The sequence below is a fragment of the Trypanosoma brucei genome, chromosome 9 (genome assembly GCF_000002445.2).
Source record: "Trypanosoma brucei brucei TREU927 chromosome 9, whole genome shotgun sequence".
NCBI lineage: Eukaryota > Euglenozoa > Kinetoplastea > Trypanosomatida > Trypanosomatidae > Trypanosoma > Trypanosoma brucei.
Genome location: NC_007282.1, coordinates 1,646,508 through 1,666,667, shown reverse-complemented (window position 1 = coordinate 1,666,667; position 20,160 = coordinate 1,646,508). Strand labels below are relative to the sequence as shown.

At 47.9% G+C, this 20,160-nt stretch overlaps 14 protein-coding genes across 14 annotated transcripts, besides 14 other annotated features; 9 read left to right on the top strand and 5 right to left on the bottom strand.

Annotated features, from left to right (window-relative positions):
• Positions 1-559: 559 nt before the first annotated feature.
• On the top strand, positions 560-1,366 carry Tb09.211.2250 (hypothetical protein, conserved; the record flags this gene model as incomplete). Its single annotated transcript, XM_822275.1, has 1 exon — positions 560-1,366. The coding sequence occupies one exon, from the start codon at positions 560-562 to the stop codon at positions 1,364-1,366; it is 807 nt and encodes a 268-aa protein (XP_827368.1).
• Positions 1,367-1,543: 177 nt separating this feature from the next.
• Positions 1,544-1,591: a microsatellite.
• Positions 1,592-2,248: 657 nt separating this feature from the next.
• Positions 2,249-2,938, top strand: Tb09.211.2230 (hypothetical protein, conserved; the record flags this gene model as incomplete). Its single annotated transcript, XM_822274.1, has 1 exon — positions 2,249-2,938. The coding sequence occupies one exon, from the start codon at positions 2,249-2,251 to the stop codon at positions 2,936-2,938; it is 690 nt and encodes a 229-aa protein (XP_827367.1).
• Positions 2,939-3,407: 469 nt separating this feature from the next.
• On the top strand, positions 3,408-4,415 carry Tb09.211.2220 (hypothetical protein, conserved; the record flags this gene model as incomplete). Its single annotated transcript, XM_822273.1, has 1 exon — positions 3,408-4,415. The coding sequence occupies one exon, from the start codon at positions 3,408-3,410 to the stop codon at positions 4,413-4,415; it is 1,008 nt and encodes a 335-aa protein (XP_827366.1).
• Positions 4,416-4,783: 368 nt separating this feature from the next.
• On the bottom strand, positions 4,784-4,975 carry Tb09.211.2210 (hypothetical protein, unlikely; the record flags this gene model as incomplete). The annotated part of the gene is made up of 1 exon (XM_822272.1): positions 4,784-4,975. One exon carries the CDS (start codon positions 4,973-4,975, stop codon positions 4,784-4,786), a length of 192 nt encoding a protein of 63 aa, XP_827365.1.
• Positions 4,976-5,267: 292 nt separating this feature from the next.
• Positions 5,268-5,290: a microsatellite.
• Positions 5,291-5,799: 509 nt separating this feature from the next.
• On the top strand, positions 5,800-6,069 carry Tb09.211.2205 (hypothetical protein, conserved; the record flags this gene model as incomplete). The annotated part of the gene is made up of 1 exon (XM_822271.1): positions 5,800-6,069. One exon carries the CDS (start codon positions 5,800-5,802, stop codon positions 6,067-6,069), a length of 270 nt encoding a protein of 89 aa, XP_827364.1.
• A 410-nt stretch (positions 6,070-6,479) lies between these two features.
• On the top strand, positions 6,480-7,856 carry Tb09.211.2200 (hypothetical protein, conserved; the record flags this gene model as incomplete). Its single annotated transcript, XM_822270.1, has 1 exon — positions 6,480-7,856. The coding sequence occupies one exon, from the start codon at positions 6,480-6,482 to the stop codon at positions 7,854-7,856; it is 1,377 nt and encodes a 458-aa protein (XP_827363.1).
• A 17-nt stretch (positions 7,857-7,873) lies between these two features.
• Positions 7,874-7,895: a microsatellite.
• A 484-nt stretch (positions 7,896-8,379) lies between these two features.
• Tb09.211.2190 (hypothetical protein, conserved) lies at positions 8,380-8,928 on the top strand (the record flags this gene model as incomplete). The annotated part of the gene is made up of 1 exon (XM_822269.1): positions 8,380-8,928. The coding sequence occupies one exon, from the start codon at positions 8,380-8,382 to the stop codon at positions 8,926-8,928; it is 549 nt and encodes a 182-aa protein (XP_827362.1).
• A 236-nt stretch (positions 8,929-9,164) lies between these two features.
• Tb09.211.2180 (hypothetical protein, conserved) lies at positions 9,165-11,102 on the top strand (the record flags this gene model as incomplete). The annotated part of the gene is made up of 1 exon (XM_822268.1): positions 9,165-11,102. The coding sequence occupies one exon, from the start codon at positions 9,165-9,167 to the stop codon at positions 11,100-11,102; it is 1,938 nt and encodes a 645-aa protein (XP_827361.1).
• A 578-nt stretch (positions 11,103-11,680) lies between these two features.
• Tb09.211.2170 (hypothetical protein, unlikely) lies at positions 11,681-11,965 on the bottom strand (the record flags this gene model as incomplete). Its single annotated transcript, XM_822267.1, has 1 exon — positions 11,681-11,965. The coding sequence occupies one exon, from the start codon at positions 11,963-11,965 to the stop codon at positions 11,681-11,683; it is 285 nt and encodes a 94-aa protein (XP_827360.1).
• A 130-nt stretch (positions 11,966-12,095) lies between these two features.
• Positions 12,096-12,698, top strand: Tb09.211.2160 (hypothetical protein; the record flags this gene model as incomplete). Its single annotated transcript, XM_822266.1, has 1 exon — positions 12,096-12,698. One exon carries the CDS (start codon positions 12,096-12,098, stop codon positions 12,696-12,698), a length of 603 nt encoding a protein of 200 aa, XP_827359.1.
• Positions 12,699-13,452: 754 nt separating this feature from the next.
• Positions 13,453-13,537: a microsatellite.
• Positions 13,538-14,137: 600 nt separating this feature from the next.
• Positions 14,138-14,158: a sequence feature (AT_rich).
• Positions 14,159-14,306: 148 nt separating this feature from the next.
• Positions 14,307-14,398: a sequence feature (GA-rich).
• A 591-nt stretch (positions 14,399-14,989) lies between these two features.
• Positions 14,990-15,062: a microsatellite.
• A 267-nt stretch (positions 15,063-15,329) lies between these two features.
• Positions 15,330-15,362: a sequence feature (AT_rich).
• A 128-nt stretch (positions 15,363-15,490) lies between these two features.
• Positions 15,491-15,565: a microsatellite.
• A 50-nt stretch (positions 15,566-15,615) lies between these two features.
• Tb09.211.2150 (poly(A)-binding protein 1) lies at positions 15,616-17,283 on the top strand (the record flags this gene model as incomplete). Its single annotated transcript, XM_822265.1, has 1 exon — positions 15,616-17,283. One exon carries the CDS (start codon positions 15,616-15,618, stop codon positions 17,281-17,283), a length of 1,668 nt encoding a protein of 555 aa, XP_827358.1.
• A 588-nt stretch (positions 17,284-17,871) lies between these two features.
• On the bottom strand, positions 17,872-18,129 carry Tb09.211.2140 (hypothetical protein, unlikely; the record flags this gene model as incomplete). Its single annotated transcript, XM_822264.1, has 1 exon — positions 17,872-18,129. The coding sequence occupies one exon, from the start codon at positions 18,127-18,129 to the stop codon at positions 17,872-17,874; it is 258 nt and encodes an 85-aa protein (XP_827357.1).
• A 137-nt stretch (positions 18,130-18,266) lies between these two features.
• Positions 18,267-18,287: a sequence feature (AT_rich).
• A 165-nt stretch (positions 18,288-18,452) lies between these two features.
• Tb09.211.2130 (hypothetical protein, unlikely) lies at positions 18,453-18,875 on the bottom strand (the record flags this gene model as incomplete). Its single annotated transcript, XM_822263.1, has 1 exon — positions 18,453-18,875. One exon carries the CDS (start codon positions 18,873-18,875, stop codon positions 18,453-18,455), a length of 423 nt encoding a protein of 140 aa, XP_827356.1.
• A 155-nt stretch (positions 18,876-19,030) lies between these two features.
• Positions 19,031-19,612, bottom strand: Tb09.211.2120 (hypothetical protein, unlikely; the record flags this gene model as incomplete). The annotated part of the gene is made up of 1 exon (XM_822262.1): positions 19,031-19,612. One exon carries the CDS (start codon positions 19,610-19,612, stop codon positions 19,031-19,033), a length of 582 nt encoding a protein of 193 aa, XP_827355.1.
• Positions 19,492-19,568: a sequence feature (CT-rich).
• A 52-nt stretch (positions 19,613-19,664) lies between the features above and the next one.
• Positions 19,665-19,684: a microsatellite.
• An 87-nt stretch (positions 19,685-19,771) lies between these two features.
• Positions 19,772-19,874: a sequence feature (T-rich).
• Positions 19,875-20,159: 285 nt separating this feature from the next.
• Position 20,160: part of a sequence feature (AT_rich) that runs on past the window's edge.

The window sequence follows — 20,160 nt, the reverse complement described above, 5'->3', positions numbered from 1 at the left end:
CGGCCTCCGGGGCAGACATTGCCGCAATTAACTCGTATAGTTTTACTACTACCACTACACGCATGCCTGTTTGTGCAGCTTGTGCGCGTGCGCGTGCGCAGTTCTTTGCCCTTGTCTCTGTTTTTTTCTTTTCTGTTGACGACTTTATGCATTCGACACTTGTCGCAGTTGACTTCTCCGCACTTTGTTTTTTTTCTCTTCTTTTTTTATTTTTTTCGCCAACCCACCTCACGCTTTCCCACTTTTTTTTTCTTGTGGTATCCAGAGCGATACCATCCAAGTACAACGCACTAGAACACTTTGGCGCTTGGTTTATTTCTAGCAATCAAGAAGAAGCGAGTGTACAAAAAAGGTGCCATTCAAAGAATAAATAATAGTTAGAGTAGTGGAGGAGGCCCACACCGAAGGGAATCAAGAGACCCCTGCGTTTCACGCTTTTGCTGCGAGTTCTTTTCAACACCAGTGGAAAAAAAATAAGAAAAGAAAGGCAAAGGGAGGAAAGAGGTAGTAATAGTTTCTTTATTCTTCTATTCTTTTTCTTTTTTCCACTTTGGGTACGATGGAAACATTCCGTGAGCGCACATTAGCCAATCGTTATCAACCGCGTCAACACCTCCCACCCGAGTTTCCTGGGGTATTGAAGGAATATGCCCGCGAGGTGCTACGGGAGCAACCGGAAGATATTTTGCAGTGGAGTGCCAACTACTTCAAACGACTAGCACGTGAGATGGACGCAAAACCTGCCGGAGAGCATCGTATGACGGCACCAGCGTTGCCACACCTCGAATCACGACCCAACACACGGGAGGAGGAAGAGGAGGAATATGGGGAGCGGTTGCAGCAATATATAGATATGTTTGTTGAACATGATAGCGAAAACAATGGGGTTCTACCCGTGAAGGCGATTAAGGAGGCTTTACTCAAATCATACGGATTAACTCTTCCCCAAGCTCTCTATGTTCTGACGGCCACGCAACTGGTTGAGAAGGAACCAGTGAACTATGCAGAGTTCGCGTGTGAGTCGTTTCCAGCGTTGCGTTTCGTTTGGAGTACCGAGCACAACTTTCAGGTGAGCAACCGCGAGGATACCACTGTACATGGGCTTTCAAGGATTGACGTGCAGCAGGAATTTTTGAAACTTTTACGCTTCGCTGACCGATCCGATACTTCTTTGCTATCAATTGACCAGTATATGGATGTACTGCGCTGCGCACCTTACCATCTCACAACTCGTGACCTTCGGATTTTACGGGTTGAAGCTGAGCTTAACGAGCGCCACGAGGTAAACTATGAAGAGGAACTGCTCCACATATTCGATCGACTTCTGTTGGCAGAACAGTTTGCTCAGTTGGACAGTGACGACTGACAAGGCAGAACTTCGCCTTCGCTGCAGTATTAGGGGCGGGCCAAGCATAAAACGTTTGCATCCGAAACACATGCAGAGAAGGAAGTGTTTTTGTGGTGCGCGTATAGTCGTAACATGTACCATCACTTCGGGCGCGCGCGTGTGGTGCATTAACACAGGATGCAGCAGGCTGGGTGCGTATATGTAACATGTATATATATACATGTGTAGATATGCATGTGTGTAGATACGTAAAGCTGCAGGCGGGCTGCGCTTTGCAAAACGAGACGTAAACGCGGTTTCATACCGCTCTTGATATAGACGCCCATCCCTTCCCCCCTCTATGAAACTTTTTATTTGGTTTATAGCATACCAACCACTGCCTTCTCTCTCTCTCTCTACTTTTTTTTTTTCGTTGTCATTACATATATACATATATATATCTACTTACATCGTCCCCGAAGCCTTAGTGTAGCTGCGCACGCTCCCTTGGGGGAGAGCAGTGGCAGTCTTTTCACTACTTTTCGGTAACCGGTGCTCTTGAGGGCGATAGCAAACACATGGATGTCAAGACCCTCTTAGCTCTGGCCCAGAGCGCAACGGATGTGGGGAATGTAGGCGCTGCACAAGAATTCTACGAGGTCGCGTTGACAAGAGAGCCAAACAACATTGATGTTCTCGAGGCGTACGCGGACTTGATGATTTATCACGTGCAAGATGTTCACCGTGCGAAGGAGATGTTGCGTCATGCCATTGAAGTTGACCCACAACGCGGTCACGTGAAGTACCTAAACCTCGCTCAGCTTTGCGAGGGTGAAGAGGCGCTGGGATACTACCAGCGTGCCCTTCCCGTGATTCAAACGGAGTTGCATGCGTGTAGAGAAGAAGAAGAGAGAGGCCCTAATGGAAACGCTATCAACTGTTCACTGTGCCATTGCCGAGCTCTTCCTGACGGATTTGTGCGATACTTCGGGGGCTGAGCAGCGTTGTGAGGAAGCAGTTGAGCAAGCGATGAGATCCAACGCTCGAAGCGTGGAGGCTCATCAGCTTCAGGCGTCACTGCGGCTCAGTCAGTCACGACCTGAGGAAGCACTACAGTCACTTCGACGCGCGGTTGAATTAACACACTCTCTTAGTGAAGTGCACCAGCCAACGTATGAATCAAAGGTGGAGCTTGGCCGCCTGCTCATGCAGGTATCACCCCCAGACGCGTATCGTTTCTTGCTTGAGGTCCTTCATATGGGTGAGAACAATCCCTACATTTGGTTCCTCCTTGGGGAAGCAGCGCGGCTTCGCCAACGTTACATCGATTCGGCTCGCCTACTCCGTCGTGCGCGTGTCTTGTTGACGCTCTCGGGCGGTGATGCGGATGCATTGCAGGAGGTGGACACAGCCATTGGTGTTTTAGTAGAGGAAATGGGTGGTCCCGCGGCTGTGGAGCAGATTCCCGACATGGATCATCCAAATCCCATTGAACTTTTGCAACCAGAGGACGATGAGGTGGTTGCTAATGATGACAACGGCGATGAGGAGGGGGATTTGGATGAACCCGAGTGGGAGTCGTGCGATGAGGGTGATGATGACATCGCTTAACATGTGCTCATTGAAGAGTGGCGGTTGTGAAAAAAAAAAAGAAATGACCAGGGTAGTGTGGGCATCCAGCGCGGTCGAAGTGAGAGTTTCATTATTTGAATGGAGAAAGGTGTGTTAAAGAGGTGTTTTCCGACGTATAAATTTTCTCTTTCCCTTTGAGTTAAGAGAATAATAAAAAGTAAGAAGTAAAAGCCATCACTCCCTTCCTAAGGGGTTGCTCGTATGCAACAACCATATGAAATGTTGCATACGTTTAACTGTACGATTGTTTGAGGGCATTACACTTTCTATAGCTTCTGACTGTAGAGTTGTTTTTTTTTGGCTGCTTTTGCTTCACATTCGACGGACGCAATCTTCCCCAATTTGTATGCGTCTGAGCCTTGCAAAGGACACCAACAGACCTGGTGATTATATCAGGTAGGGGTTTCTGCCCACTTTACTGCACGGATATTTCCTGGAGTGAGGCGCCATGAGTATCTTGGTGAACCGTCGTTCAGTTTCCATCGATTACAAGGATGACAATGATACTCGTTACATAGATGAATGGGGTGGCGACGGGGGTCGCTTCTCTCGAACTCGTTCTGGAACCCAAAAGTTTGGCCGTGCTTCAACTAGGAGGGCCAGTGTGCCGAATCCTACACCGCTGCGTAAGGAGCGGGTTGCGCGTGCCCCGCCGAGTCCGCGAGAGGAACCCACACCACTACGGAAACATGCCAGACGCTCGGATCCTGCGGCATTTAGCCATCTGTTACTTCCCACCACCGCCTCGAAGGCGAGGGCACAAAGCAAGTACGTGGAGCGAAAAAATGGGCACGGCGGAGAGCCCTCAACCGGTTCGCGTAGCGTTTCACCTGTTGCAACAAATGCTGGGTCGCGGCTTTACGCTCTTGCGATGGCTCAGCTAAAGCACATTGCTGAAAAGAGGGCTGAGAGCGAGAGGAAGTTGAAGGAACAGGAGGATAAACTAACATTCAAGCCCAAGATAACGTCAACGTCGAGGCTGCTGTGCGCGGGCGGATACAGGCCGCCGCATGAATGCTATAAGGAGGTACAAAGCAGGGCCATTGAAAAAAGACGTATGCGTGAGCAGGTGATACTGATGAAGTCTGATTCTGATTGTACGTTTCGTCCCACACTTACCGCTAACTCAATGACGTTGGCAGACAAACTTCGCAAAGACGACCCGTTTACAGACGTGGGTGATCGCCTCTGCTTTGAAGGGGGCTGCAGGCTTGTGAGGCAACAACTGCGAAGGCAGATTATCCAACAGAGAGAGGAAAGGAGGGTGATTAGTGGTTTTTCAATTTCGCCCCGAAGGGCGGATCGGTTAGTCCGGCGGCTGTATAATTGGCAGAAAGAGTGCGACAGGAAAAAGGATGCAGCGGCAAAGGAGCCTCTCCTGCCCTCAGGGCGGACAACTGTATCAGGGCGTCGCCGGCTAAGCTCTCGGGGCTCGTCTTCTTCAAGGCGTCGTTGAGCCCGGGCCCCGATGTTCCTGAGGTTGCGGTATGCGTATTTTGTAAAGTTTTAGGCCACCATTAAGATTGTATCCTTTACTTTTACTTTTTAATATGGGGAGGTTGACGATGGGGTATCCCTTTTACCTCAGGACGTCCGTTTGCTGGGTCCGGAGGCCTCTTCTGGGTGAAGGGAGTAGCGTTACTTTACAGCTGGGTCTACAGGACTTGCTGCTGTGGACGTGAAGAATTTAGCGGAGATTTCTTTCCACTTGGAACGGAGGTATGGACCTCAACCGTGGAACCGTCTCGCATGCGGGAATGTGAGCTGCAGCTCAGATGTACCCACCCGGAGATGCCGCGACACGGGCATTCAACCCGGAGGGAATTATATGTAATATGCTTTTGGAAGCATTGGGGGGGGGGGCGGGGGGATCAGCGCTTGTGGTGGCAGATTCCGCGAAAGTCGTAGTTTTTTTTTTCTCTCTCGCATGTAGCCCGTCTTCAACTTGCGACATGGGCTGGTAACTTTACTGTGTTGTTTTTGAGTTAATTTTGCAGTGATGGGAATGATAGGCATTCTGATGTGGGCACTGTTGTTGTAGGGAGAAGTGGTTGCGATTGTGTATGATTGCAGACGAGGAATCGGGCTGCGGATGACATGTGCCAAGGTTTGAAGATACCATACAAGACCCCTGGGAGTTGGCAATATGCAACGGTTGTTATTTGACTGAAGGGGGGGGGAACCCACGAAGGTAAAGGTTGTGTGCGTGTTATCACAGGGAGTGGTGGTTCAAATAAAAAGGGACAAACATGTGTGAAAGATCAGAATCCACATAATCGATGTGTTTCAAACACTCTAGATAAAATAATGTGTGTGTGTGTGTGTGTGTGTCGCGGATATTCCGTGCAGCACCAATACTTGAACCATTGTTGGTGTACTCCATTATTGTGTACCGCTACAAGTGGTTTGTCGGCAGGATACCCCCCTTTCTTTGTAAAAACCAAAGCGTTGAGCGGGTGTTTCGTTAAGCATCCCGTTGCCGAACCATAGAGTAAAGTGAGCTTAGTTTCTGATTGTTGTTGCCGTATGTTGCGCGCAAGTTTTTTTTTTTTGGGGGGGGGAGAATTGTGTAAATATCTTCGTATAGTATACGGTGTTTTCACACTGTGGGAAATAGGCTGCTTATTCCACGTTGTTTTGCAACCAAATATTGTAAATATGAGCGTGTGCGTATACGGTCAAGCGAAAACACATCTACCTGCAGTAGCGAACTATAATTCCTTCTTTCGGTGATGGAATGATGTTGACTACCATTTCCTTCTCTTTTCTACATCCATTTATTTATTTATCCAGTGTTGCATACTCCCGTAACCACACCATTCTCGGGCGCGGGTGTTTCTATGGGCGATCCTTTTGTGCGACCCGGCCTAACCTACCAGCCTCACATTGAGCAGGCGCTGCTGAAGAATGAAGGAACGCTCACACTCGAATGCACCAAAGATGACTGGTTGCGGTATCAGCACCGTGACACAGCAGCTACGATTATTTTGCATCGTGACCATTTGGAATATCTTTCAATAGTGGAGAATGCATCTCCTGTACGGGTAGAGCGCATGCTACTCGAGCGGGCAGTGGACCCTACGCGGAAGAGGGATTTGCATAATACTTGACAGCCCAGTCGATTATCCAAGGACTACCCACCGTGTGTGTTTTGGTGAAGATTTGGATCACCGAGCGGTACGGCACGCAAAAGGCGGAGAGGAAGTCAACATGTGCCCGGAGAGTGATTTTCCATCTATATTCTCTCTCTCCAATCTCTTTACAGCTGTAAACTGGACCCACACGTTGCGCTCCATCGTAGTTTGGCCCTTTACGCGAAGGCACGTACAACTTTTATTGCTTTTCTTTATCACTTACTCACTGGTGTTCACTATGATTATTTGCTTGCACATCATTATTTCATATTCTTTTTTTTGAATATTTTCTTTTAGGTATTTTGCACCAGCAGCGGTGTGCTTCCCGAGTCAACTGTAACGGAAAACGTTTCGACGCTGTGATCGCGGGGGTGGTACGGGTTCACATGCACCGGTGCGCTCTGCTGACCTCATCTATTTACAGCACCGTCCGATGCGAAGTAGTTGCTGCTACCACTATAAATTCCGCCGTCGCGTCTCAACGGCGTTTTCAGGGTCGTATTCCAAATAAAGGTTACCGAGCTCAACCTCCTGTGCCGGACCGACTGAAAGACGCGATGACACTCTTCGGCGCCGACGCGCACAACGTTACTCCAGATGACCCCCCTTATGTTCCAGAGGAACAGCGGATGCATATGACAAAAGAAATTATGGTGAGCAATCAATTTATGAGGAATCACGCGAAACTGGACCGATTGAGAGCCGCACTGGACACCGTCCACAATGAGGGGCCTGATCATGAGGGTTGGCAGGAAGTGTATCTTTTCCTTCGTACCACAGAGATGTGCTGTGAACTGCAGAAGGATGCGACGGATGTCTTCCCCAAGGGAAAGAAGTTATGGATTAATCTAGATGAATGTGAAGAGAAGCGACTTCCCGTACTGATGGAAATGCCGAACGGGATGCTTGTCCTTCCAGTTTTCTCAATGGAGGAATATCTTGATCACTACTTTGGTCGGGTAGATGCATTTGAGTCGTGCTGGTTTCCAGTACCTCGAATGGGTACACGCTACGAGGAGTTCTGTAAGCTTCCCTTTCCCGTCACCGCGGTTGGGTCCATTCACCACCTAAGTGCGCTCGCCACCATAGCGTTATCATCATCGCAGTTCGGTATATTGGTTAACCCCGGACAACGTACTAGCAAGTTCCTTACGTACCCTGAGATGGTGGAGCTCGCGAAACAAAAGCGTCTGCGCCCCAAAGATCGCAATACGGATTTAAAACGTAAATCTGGTGATGTCGTAGAGGATCTTTATGATCGTACTCTTCGCTGCGGGTTTGATACACGAAAGCTCGTAATGAGGCGTGTGGAGCCTGCGGAAGCGGCAAAGCTGCTGCTGAGACGCCCAAAGATACCGCAGGTGGCGCAACTGGAGCTTCACCTCTTGCTATGTGACTACGAGACCATAATTAACGTTTTCGTGCGCACGACGGACCGCCCGCAATGGCGCCGTGTACTTGGGGCTTCGGAAAAGCTCACCCAAATCGATGTCGTTATTGAAGGAGGTAAACCAAATCGGGAGATCTTCGAGCGAATCAAAAAGTGGTCCTTCATGGATGAGTTCCATTCCGACGTCCACATTGAATTCGCTGCCGCACCTCCCACCGCAAGGGAAGGGGATGGCATGATGGTTGTGTACGATGGCGCCGATGGAAAACTTTTGCGGTCTATGAAATCCTTCAAGGGTGTAACACTTCGCAAAGCTCTCGGTTATGACGAGCCTCTCCTCGATTCTCACGGGAGACCCGTGTCCTTCACATGAGGTTGTCGGTATTATTGATATATATATATATATATATATTTGCACTGGGTAAGCAAAACAAAGGAAGCTGGATTTAAAAAATGTGTGGTTACCCCTTGACGTGTGAGTTCAGCATCGCGATAGTCAGAAAGACAAGAAAAACGAGTTTGACTGTTGGTGTGCAAGCGCTGTGGCCTGCTATTCTCTCGTTCCCTCATCTATCACCATTATTATTGTTGTTGTCGTTGGCACTATTTCCGCCTCGTTCGGTGGCGGGAGTATGTGAGTTATCGTAGTTGGGATTACGATCGTAACGCCTAAATACTGCTTCGTCGGCTCGGTGTCCTGAGTGGTGGCCCATTTGCGATCAGTTTCCCTGTGGGATTGTGCTGTGTCTGCTGCCGCATTACTTACTTCATTACTTGCAGGTTTATGACTCAGTTTCAGGTGTTTGCTTTCGCTATGCAATTGTTTGTTTTGGATACTGGTGTTCTTCTTTTTCCTTGTTTCATGTGTGTAGTTGAGGTTACTTCCCGTACGAGAGATGGACACGATCGAATTCCTCCACACGGTTGGGAAGCTGAAAGAAACGATGCGAACTGGTTGGGTGGAAACCGGTGTCCATCAGCCCGAGTCCGTTTCTGATCACATGTACCGTGCTGCCCTTTTGTGTATGATGTGCCCGGACTCATCCCTCAATAGGGACAGGCTTGTACGCATGGCGCTCTGTCACGATGTTGGTGAGAGTATAATTGGTGACATCTCTCCCAAAATGGGTGTTCCGGCTGCAGAGAAACACAAGAGGGAAAAGGAGGCGATATTGCACCTTAGAGGACTCCTCCCGCATGACTCCCCTTTGGAAAAGGAATTACAGGAATTATGGGAAGAGTACGAAACTCAGGGAACCCCAGAGGCACGCTTTCTCAGAGACATTGATCTCTTGGAAATGGTGACGCAGGCGCATGCATACGAGAAGACACATCCTGAGTTAAACTTTGATTCGTTTTATGTTTCGGGGGAAAAAATTAAGCATCCGTGGGTTCGAAGTATCTATGACAACCTGGTGAGCACACGACCCTCTCGGAAGAGTTAAGACACCAACTGACGGGAGGGGAGGTATGATGGTTCTGTCGAGGTATGGGAGAAATTCCCCCCTTTTTGCACTTTCGCCTGCACTAGCCCGCGACATTGCACGGGTGCGTGGTGGAGCGACGTAACGTGTTATTTTGGTTTTCAAAACATAAGCCGGTTTTTGGTCCTTGTGCTTATCGCGTTTCTTCCTGCTCGCTGCATCCTTGTTGAGCCGCTAAGGAAGCAATACACTAGCTGATGAGCGATAAGGTAAATGTCCATAAAAATGTAAAGATGAGCTTGTTTCACTCTGGAATGCTAGACGTTGCCCAAGAGGCAATTTTAAGTCTTGCAGGCCCACAGGAGGCTCGGCGACGAGGGTCACACCTCCGCTACTTGCCTGCCATTGTCGACAAAGCCGTATCGTCCCTTATCGGCCTGTCACGCGCCCTAAGTGGGTCTACCGAGGCATTTGATGGGGCACTTAACGTTTGTCAGGATAACTGGAAGAAACTTGGTGAGTCGTTAGAGGCTGCCGATGGTAGCTTTCTTCGAGGCGAAGATGCTGTGGCCGCTATATCGTACACTAACCATCTCAATGAGTTCAGAAGGTTATGGTTACGATTATTCGGGGCGACATATTCATCGGGGGGTCGTGCGGAGTTCCCGCCCCACGTGTTTGCGGTACATTGGTCGGAGGTAAGCACTGCGGCCAACCTGAAGTGGATGCAGGACGCGAAAGAGGGCTCTCAGCGAACTCTTGCGGAGATTGAGTTGGGGAAAGCACCGAGTTTCACGTACTTCCTTTATATTTTACAACACACCCTCGCAGTGCGGATCGAGCTCCTGCGGTGCGTGGCTGAGATAGTGGAGAACTCCTTTCGGTGCGTGAACGTAATGGTTGCTGTTCGTTACGTGCACATGGCCCGAACGATGCAGCGGGAGATGGCGAAGCAGCAGAAGTTGTGGGAGGAATTAGGCTTGCTTACTCCGAGTCGCCTTGCGGAACTTTCTCATTACCACAATTTTGAGAGTCAGGTGGTCTGCAAATTTCCGCGATCTCTGCAGTCGAACTCTACTTCCTCTAAAGCTTTTGCGTTACCCGCCCTGTTCCATATGCGGTGTCCATTCATATGGATAATGTTGAACATCGTGTGGGGTCTGCAAAGCCGACTCTCATTTCTATTCAGAAACTGCTTAACATCCTTTTCCCATAAGAAAGAGCCCACGTCCCGTGATCGATTGAAGGGTGGCTCACCGGCCATCGATGAGCAGAACAGAGTGGAAAATGAGTGTCAGATTCCATCCTCAAACGTTACACCTTTACCAGAAGGTGAAAGTGTGGCGAAAAGTGAGGGAGAAAAAGAAAAAAATGCGCGTCAAAACGGTGCATCAACGAGCGGACCGCCAGCAGCGGTTCGGAATTCTGGCCGCCAGCTCCGTTTCACCAGCCCCTATGACTTATTAATGGCCGGTTTAGAGGCTTGGCGCGGTAATTCATTTCGGCGCCGTAGCGACGACGGTCCGCGTCAGATACCAGTAAAGTTGACACCACCTTTTGGTTTATGTTTATCTCCTGTATTGGGATCAGATTGCGACTTTGTGCTAACGAGGGGCTGCCGGTGCTTGGTGCAATTGCTTTTGAGTATAACACGCGAACGAAACGGGACAACTTTCCTCTTAGTGAGCGACTGCACACGGCGACCTGGGAAACGTGCATGGTACCGGCACCACTACAATTTTGGTGCTATCACATCTAACATGACAGTTTCTGCAGCCAAGGAACGTTCCAACGGCGGGGGACAGGCCAATGAAGATAGTGAAATGAAGCAGCTGGAGCACTGGGTGGTAAACTGTGTGTTCCCGCAAAGACGGTTATCCGATGATGCGGAAAAGCGCCTTGAGCAGGAAAGGGCGTTAATCCAATCTGTAGCACTGCAGGCGCTTAAGTCACCGGGGAGAAGGATGTACTTTGTTGGCGATAGTAACTCCGCCTTTTACGTCCTACGGAGTTACGAGGACATGGATGGAGGGCGTTTGTACTTTGCTTTGCTTCTTCCACATTGCAACAAGACACCTAACACAGGCGCGGAGGTAACCGGGTGGGCTTTCAGCGCCATGGAAACGCTTTGTTCGATGTGGAGCATGCCTCATCTTTCCAATGTCGCTGTCCGTTTGGCGATGAGCGGGATATAAAATTCTCACTTGCACTGTTACTTGGGAAAACGGGAGCTTGCGGTAGTGGGAGCATAGTCCCGAGCAGTGGAAACGTGTGACAGCGCTCTCCAGGGGCCGCGTTTCGCTTTCCTGTTAACTTACTGACTTCACACAGGGGTAGGTTTTTTAATTATCGTCATTGCAAATATTTGGTGATGTTGATGCCTTCATCTGCTCTTTTCTACATCCTATTGCCGGTTTTTTTTTTTGGTTTAGGTCTGCTCTTGTCAGATTACCAAATACACTTGAAGGTAAAGGAATCTGAGGTTGTGTTTCGGTGGTTTAAGGGAGGAAGGTGAGAAGTACCAACAACAAATTCATAATATTCGGAAGAGCAAACAAAGAAATATAAAACCGAAAAAGAAAGAGTGCAACAGGGGAGAGGAATTGCGACTGTCGCCTCAACCCATTCCACATTGCTGCGGTGTCCCGGACGTAGCTTGTTGTTCAGCCCAAGCGGAAGGTGTTCAAATATTTGGCAGAGGTTGCGGGTTCTTACAGTGCTGTGTTACCGTAGCGATAAAGGCGGGGGTGAAAGAAACACGAGTAGAAGAGAGTCAGGAGACCTCTTTTTCTTGAAGCGAAGAAATCCCAAAGGAGGGCAACAGGGAAGTAGCGAAGGGAACGTGGTTACTGCACCAATTGTTCAAACAACCAATGTCCACGCTGGCATCATCAAGGCAGAATACTCCAGACCGTCGTGTCACACCTGTTTTGCGGCGTGAGTATCCAGCCTCCGCATTGCGACGCGGTAGTGCGGAACGGTCTCGGTTCTGCAAGGGCCTCAGCACCGACAGCAACGGCACACAAAAGCACGCAAGCGGCGATATCGCTTGTAGCATCACTGGAAAAGAAAAGGGGATGAAGATATCACCGCTGCGTAGCTCCGCCTTGTTCTCACCTGGGCGCACAACAGGCTCTTTTCCCCAACCCCCTTGTACCCCGAAGCAGACGGATCTGTTTTGGAGTCGTATGTGGGAAGACAATGCTCAACGTGCACACATACATAAGGTGATCTGCGAAAGCAAGGGCATTCGGGTAGCCAGCAGAGAGCGGCCCAAAAGTCGCACTCCCCAGCGAAACGGGAGTACATGGCACAACAAACCCACGCGGCAAGTGCGGGCTGGACGGTCTATTTCTCCCGAAAAGGTACTGCGGGGCACGTCACTGTCGCTTACTAGGGTCCCTGATGGCACACCTCGTCGGAATACGTCCAGCGTCATGAGGGCAGTGAGCATTCGTTCACAGCCATCCCCCACGACCACTCCAACAGCTGTTTCTTCTGCCGCTGCAACAGGGAGGCCGCGGGTGGTGGACTCTACTGCGAGAAGGAAACGTCCGGCCATCTCTGCAGCTTTCCGCGCTGTGGGCCCAGCTAAGGAACTGACGGACGTGAGACAATCGCCCGATACCGTGTTATTGTGCAACGCGAGCAGGGGTTCGTCGGCCCGCGCTCCTTCAGCTCTCATGAACTGCAGGACAGACACAGCGCCATACGTGGAGATGAGCGGGGATGATATGTCTACAAGACTTTCCCCCGACGGCACGCCGAACCCGAGGCTTTTGGGTTACTGACAGGTGTTATTGCCCTCAGCTACGTGCCACGAGGGGTAAGTCAATATGATTAGTGATGTGCATTCCTTGGCATTCGGCGGCCCCGTGACAATGTGCATTACGGTGCCATACCTGTCGTGTGGTAGTGGAAGAACTACTCAGCGTTACCGATGAATTGATGAACTGGTAATGGGGTAGTGATAGTGATTAAAAAAATGATAAGGGCGAGAGAGAGACGAAAAGGATTGAGATGACCATGTAGGAGCTGTCATATTAAGTGGTGTGTGTGAGGGTGAGTCTGTCGTGTGTGTATAGGGTGTTTGGTTTGCGGTTTTTTTTACGTGCGTTTTTGGACTAACCCACAAAATTGAAAGGTGAATCGGTTGTGTGGATGCCATTTGTGGTAGCTGTAGACGAGCATACACCAGTATTAAGCTCAGAGGAAACGTAATAGGCAGGCAAGTAGGTGGCAGGGTGTAGGAACTTTGCAGCGAAGGGAAGACAAAAATAATTGGAGAAAATGTGCCACTGTTAGCGGTGCGTAAGTTATGGGTAAAACATGTACCCCTGGGGGAATAAAGCGTTGCAAGAAGGAATACCTATGGGGAGAAGGGAATAGGGCATTTGTTGTGTATGCATCAAAGTGTCAAGGAAAGGTGTTTGTGTTGGGGGGGGGGTGATAAAGAGGAGGGTTACGGGGAGGGAATTTAGCGTACAGACACAATTTTGCAGTTTAGCCGCTGCGCGTCATTCACCGAGGGCGCGTGTCTACAAATATACATATATATATGTATATGATGTATGTGAGGAATGAAGTATTTGTGTGTATGTACATGTATGTAATGTATGTGTACGCATGTGCCTTTAGTGTGCTGAAGGGTGTGTAACGAAGCTGAGGACGGTGGATCGTGGAGAAGGAGAGAAAGAAGGGACAATGAAAATGAAGGGGGCCATGTTCCTGCTTATGCTTTTAGGCGCGTGTGTGTTTATGTATGTTACTTGTTTTCGTCCTCTCTTTTATCTCCTTTCACATTTGTGTTTGTGCATTTTTTTTTGCATTTTGAGATAAGAACTATGAAGAAGGAGAGAGTAGTGAGTTGAGGTAGGGTGCGATGGCTTAAGGGAAGTGAAGAGACCAGAGGACACAAGAGGTGGAGAGGAGGTGGGGGGGAAAGGGGTGTGGGGAAAAGATGATGAACAAAATTCAACAAAACTGTAACCACATTAATTACCGCAGGAGCCGCTGCCTTATTTGCTTTTGTTTATTATTATTATTATTACTGTTTTTTCATTGTTACTTGACAACAAATGTCTTTCCCCCTCCTTGTTCGTTGACCACGCCCGTGTGAGTTTCCCTGTCTTAGCCCTTTTAGGTTGCTCCCACCTTCGCTGTGGTTCACATTAACTCCCATGCCAGACCACCAACGAGTTCGCAACAATTTTTTTGTGTTCCGTTGGGGTTATTATTAATTTATTTTTTTGTTTGATTCATCTTTCCCGTTGTTTCTTCTCTTCTCTTTCATTTCCCCCATTGCTGTATGCATTACCCAGATGCGTGTGTGTGTGTGTGGAGGGATAATGAAATCGGTGATTGTTTTTCATAAATATTTATGTGGTGAGTCTGAATGTTTTTTTTCTTTGTTTCTTTTTTGTCGGTATTTCAAATCCCATTCCCTATCTCTATTCTTTTACTCGCTCTCTTTCTCTCTTTCTTACATTCTACTGTCCGTTTCACCGACGCATTGATTGATTCAGCGCCGCGCATATCAGAGCAAGCACCACCCATCTTCTGTGGAACCGTTGTGAAAACAGATTTGAGAAAGCTACAGTAGAAAAGAGAAGGAAGGGGAGAAGGAAAAAAAAAAAAAAGAGAACTGGACATAATCTCCTTCCTCCTTCTCCTCCTCGAAGAAAATGAAAGAAGGATAGAGTGAGGGAGAGAAAATAAACAACAACAAAATAAATGAAACATGAAAGAATGAAGGGAAGGTTAAGGAGCAAAAGGGGGGGGGCTAAACTCTCTCATTTCTTTATTCGCTTGCGTGGTTGTCACCTTTGCTCCCGATCGTGGTTCTGCCTCTTGTGACATTGTTATTATTTTCCCCTTTAACCTCTTCCTATTATTTTCCAAGCCTTCTCCTTTTTCGTTTGTTCTTATTTATACCACAGGTTCTTGTCTGTTGCGGCGCGATTATCCCTGAGTGCTATGAAGGAGAGGAAAAAAACGGGTGAAGAGAAGGAGGAGGTGCCCAATTTCACATTTTCTACCATTTTATTCTCCCCTATCTGTTCAAACAAACAAAACCACAAGCATGTATATGTATATATGCGCATGTGCATGTATTTATATGTTTGTTTTGATTTATTTATTTATGCATATTCATACAGAGATACACAGAGCGAGTGCTGAACTAATGGTCATATGAAAAAAAGGATTCATGAAATACGAGCATGCGCTGTGCGAGTTGCAGAGATACGGGCAGACGCGCGTACATTTACCTGTATGTGCGTTTGGGTGCATTAAATTATTATCTCCGCTGCTGCTTTTCTCGCAATGACTTTTTTTGCTTTCAACTTCGCTATATGTTGCTTTCTTTTTTTCTTCTTTGGTATTTTCACACCCCCCTGGTGTGATAGTCTTTGTCCAGCCTCTAAAAAAATATAACAAAAATAAAAATAAATATAGTAGCTAACAAAAAAAACACAAAAGTAAGGAAGAGCAAACAAAAGGTATCCAGTGCCACTTAGTTGATAGACCTTCAAAGGGAGAGGGGAAGAAGAAAGTAAATAAAGTTAAGAGAACAAGGTACTTGTATACATATATATATATATATATATATATATATATCTATACACGTGTATATATATATATATATATATATATATATCTAGAGTTTATTAAAAATATAAACCAGGAAAGGGAACAACCAGAGAAATCATGGCTGCATTTGCTGCTGCGAGCCCCTCCATTTGGGTGGGAGGTTTGGACCCCAACCTGAATGAACAGAAACTCTACGACCATTTCGTTCGTGTCGGGCCCGTTGCCTCTGTCCGCGTGTGTGTGGACTCCGTCACCCAAAAGTCACTTGGCTACGGCTACGTGAACTTCCAGAACCCTGCCGATGCTGAGAAGGCGCTTGACCAGGCCGGTGTGAAGTTGGGTACGAAGCACATCCGTATCGCCAAAATCCAGCGCGACCCTTCGAAACGCCGTAGCGGCGTGACGAACATCATAGTGAAAAAACTCCCTCCCACCGTGGACACCTACGCGCTGAAGGAGATGTTCTCCAAGTACGGTCGCCTTACTGCCATCGGGCTTGCCACTGATGAAAAAGGAGAATCACGCGGGTATGCCCGCATCTCCTACGAAAAGGAGGAATCCGCTGTTGATGCCGTCCGGGAGTTGAATGGGGTTTCCATTGACGACTGTGCCATTACCGTGGAACGCTACCAACCCCACCACCGCGAAGAGCAGCTGAAACAGTACACGAACCTCTACGTAAAGAACCTTGACCCCTCCGTGGACGATGAGAAGTTGAAGGAGGTGTTTTCTCCCTTTGGTGAGGTGACTTCCGCGAAGGTGCGCGATCTCGCCGGCAGGCCGACCGTCGGCTTCGGGTATGTTGCCTATGCCACACACGAAGCTGCCGCTAAGGCCGTGGAGGAGTTGGATGATAAGGAAAGCCCCCTCGCAAAGGAAGGCATGAAGTTAAGTGTCTGCCGCTTCCGTTCCAGGGAGGAGCGCAAACGGGAGCGCGAACGCCTTCGCCGGGAGCGCCAGCAGCAGCACAGCAAATACCCGAACCTGTATGTGAAGAACTTTGACGATACCGTCACGAGCGAACGCCTGAAGGCGTTGTTCGATCCCTTTGGCGAGACTGTATCTGTCAGTGTGATGATGGACAAAGCAACGAAGGTGTCCCGCTGCTTCGGCTTCGTCTCCTTCAAGGAACAAAGCTCCGCGGCTCAGGCTATCCAGGAACTACACGGTAGCACGGCGTTGGGCCCTCGCCCTCTGTTTGTGAGTTACGCCCTCCGCAAGGACGCCCGCCGGCAGACACTCGAAGACATGCGGAACAAACAGCCCCGCATGCGTCAACCGCCTATGGGTGGCCTGATGGGTGGTATGATGGGACCACAGCTCAGTTTCATGAATCCCCCGGCGATGTTCAATGGTATGCACTTCATGAACACGCGCATGCCAATGATGCCTTCCACCATGGGCATGGGTGGCCCGATGCGACCAATGGGACCGACACCCATGAACCAAGTCCGCGCCCGCCCGGGACCACAGCGCCCGCCCATGCAATCCATGATGGCCCCACAGCAACAGTCGCACCCACAAATTCCGCAACCTCCGGTTGCTCAGGGGCAGAACCTCTCCACAGTACTTGCCAGCATGACTCCAGATCAGCAAAAGAATGTGCTGGGCGAGCGGCTGTACAACTACATTGTACGAAACAATCCCTCCTTCGCCGCGAAGGTTACAGGCATGTTGTTGGAGATGGATAACAGCGAGATCCTCAACCTGCTAGACAACCACAGTCTGCTTGACACGAAGGTGCAGGAGGCCCTCGACGTGCTCAACCGTCACATTGGCATGTAGGATCAGCATCACTGCAGCGTGCGAGCGGAGAGTCGAACGGGAGATGGAAGGAAAAGGTTGAAGAAAAAAAGGGAAGACAACGCGTACGCTTCAGCGCACACGCGTATGAGTACTTATGAGAAGGGTTAGGCAGACATAAGAAAAGAGAGAAATACTGTGTGTATATATATGTGTGAAAGCAATGGAACAAAAGAAGTGGGGTGCTCTTGGCGGTATTCAGGTACGACCGCCATCGCTCGTTTAGACTGAAAATTTATGAAGTTGTTTTGGGATGTGTCAGCAGGAAAATCTTTTCTTTATTTTGTTTTCGCCACTCTTTTTCGCCCTCTTCCACTTTCCTTCACCTTTCTTTTTTTTTTTGTTGTTGTTGCCCCTGAGTCTCCGTCGGGTACGAAACAGTATGTAATGTGACTGATTCCAGCAAATGTTAAGAGTGAGAAAAGGAAAGGAAGTAAAAAAGAAAAAGGAGGGAGTATTGGTGACAATGTGAAAAGGAAATGGGGTGGACCTTAATTGAGTGGGAAATCATATAAAATACATTAAAGAGAGTGTGGTGGCTGCTGCGGTTAGTCGAGAGGAGGCGTTATATTATTTAACTGCAGACTTGCAAACACACATTCTTTTTAAAATTGTATGAGAAATTGGAAGAGACCAAGAGAAAAACAACAGAAAAAAAAAAGATGATAAAGCAATGGGAGCTCCGGTGGCTTTCACCGTTAAGAGGGAAAGAAAGTGAAGGGAAAATGGGAAGATATGTTGTATACGTGAGCGAAATAAAAGGAACGAAGAAGGGCAAACTAAAACTGGAAAAATAACCGAAGTAAAAGAAGAAAAGAGGCTGGACATAAGAGAGGATGGGAACAGAAAGAGGGGAGAGAGGGATGAGAAGGGAGTGGGAAGTGCATGAGATGGTGGAATGAACACACATTTTCTCTCTTTCCATATACGACTCCCTCCTTCGTTTTTCTGTTTTTGTTCGCTTGTTTTATTTTATTTTATTTTTAGCAGCTCCTGTTTTTGTATTGTTTCCCGTAGGTGCGTGCTTTTCCCCTTCGTATTACTTCCTTGCGTTCAAATATGTCTTTCTTCCTCTGCCGTCTCGTTCTTACAATATATTCTCTCGCTGTTTCTACAACACTCTTCGCCGAGCATGTTTGATTAATTTATTTTTAATTTGGGAATGTTGTGACGGTAAGGGGGAGGGGAAGGAGATGAGAGGAGAAAGTATAAAAACAGAAAGAAAAGGAAAATGATCCCTCGGAGTTGGCGCGGCATGCGGGAAAATGAGCATCAGTGCGAAAAGAGGGAGAGAAGAAACGGGAGTTTTCTTTTTTTTTAAAAAAAAGGGGGGGGGGAAACAAGGCGTTTATCTTGAGAGGAGAAAGTCTGAAGATAGAGGGAACATTTGATCGCGGGAGGAAGGGAGGGAATGCATACGCCGTCGCCCTGTGATTGGCGTAGGCGGAAACCGCAATAATCCCTTCGTGCACATATGAAAGAAAGATAGAAAGGTAGAGATTAATGAGGGAAAGGTTAGGAGAGGGGGGGGGAAAAAAAAGGAACGCCCAAACGGGATTCTCTGTGACGTTCATTTTCTACCTTTTTATTTGTCAACTTCCCTCCACGCCATTTGTCTTCTCCCCTGCCAAACTTGTCCCTTTCATATGATATGGCATCGGTTACTGTACTCAATTATTCCTTCATTTATTTATCATTATATCGTACTGATGGGGTTTTGGCAACCATTTCAGACCTCTCCTCTGTTTTTAATTCCCCTCTTCCACTTTACCTCGTGCTTTTCCTTTTCTTTATTGTTTGATGTAACGGCAAAAGGAGGTTGGTGGTGAGTGGTGGGGAATTGGGAGTAGTGGTTAGAGTGGTGTTGATAATGGTAATGATAAACAATAAATGAGAGCGAAAGCGCAACGGTACGACCAGACAGAAGGAAAGGGAGCGAAGTGAAGTGAAGTGAAGCCCGTGGGGTAATCGCTGTTTTTTCTTTTATCCCTCTTATTTTCTTTTGTTTCACCATGAAATGATTCCCCTCGTCATTCTTCCTTTCAAAGTGTTGAGTACCAGTGCCACGAGCAGAGGAGTGAATCCGGAGATGAATGAAGGAAAAAAAAAAGGAAGGGGCGCCAGGAGAAAAGGAAGAAAATGAGTGACGTGTTGCGCCGCCAATGCGAGGGCATCGTGTAGTGCATAATGGAAAGGAAAGAATGAAATGGGCGAAAGGAACAAAAGAAGATGAAAGGAAGGAAACAAACAAAAAAAAGGAATGAGGGCTATTTACCTCCTTATATTCGTTTGTGTGTGTGTGGACGTGCATTTGTGTGAACGGTCCTTTGTGGGGTTTGGGGAGAGGGCGAGGATGCTGCCTCTATTATTATTATTATTATTAATACAATAAGTGTGCTGAAGGAGTCGGAGAGAAAGAAAAAAAAGGTGAAGGAAATGGTATGAGGAAAGGAACATTAAGGTGCTTCTGAAGGAACTAAAAGAAAAGCAAACAAAAAAAAAAAATAAAAGTAAAACGGTGAAATAACAAAAAAAGTCAAGAGGAGTAACGAGAGGGAAAAAAAAAAGGAAAATGGGGATTGGGTGGGAGGTTGGCTAAGAAGTGCGATCTGCTCCCTCCCTCTTTCCAATTCACCATGAAATAACAAAAAGAGTAAAAGGAAGGAGAAATCGTCGCAGCGGTTATTCCAAAAAAAAACTAAACACAATATGAAAAAAAAAAGAAAATGTTTTTATCGCGGTTGCTGCTTCTGCGGAAAGAACTTGGGGTTCTGCAATAGTCACTACAAACTCCATCTGTCTTTTCCCTTATTTCTCTTTTTTTTCACACTTACGCTGCTCTTGTGTGCGGTCTTTGCT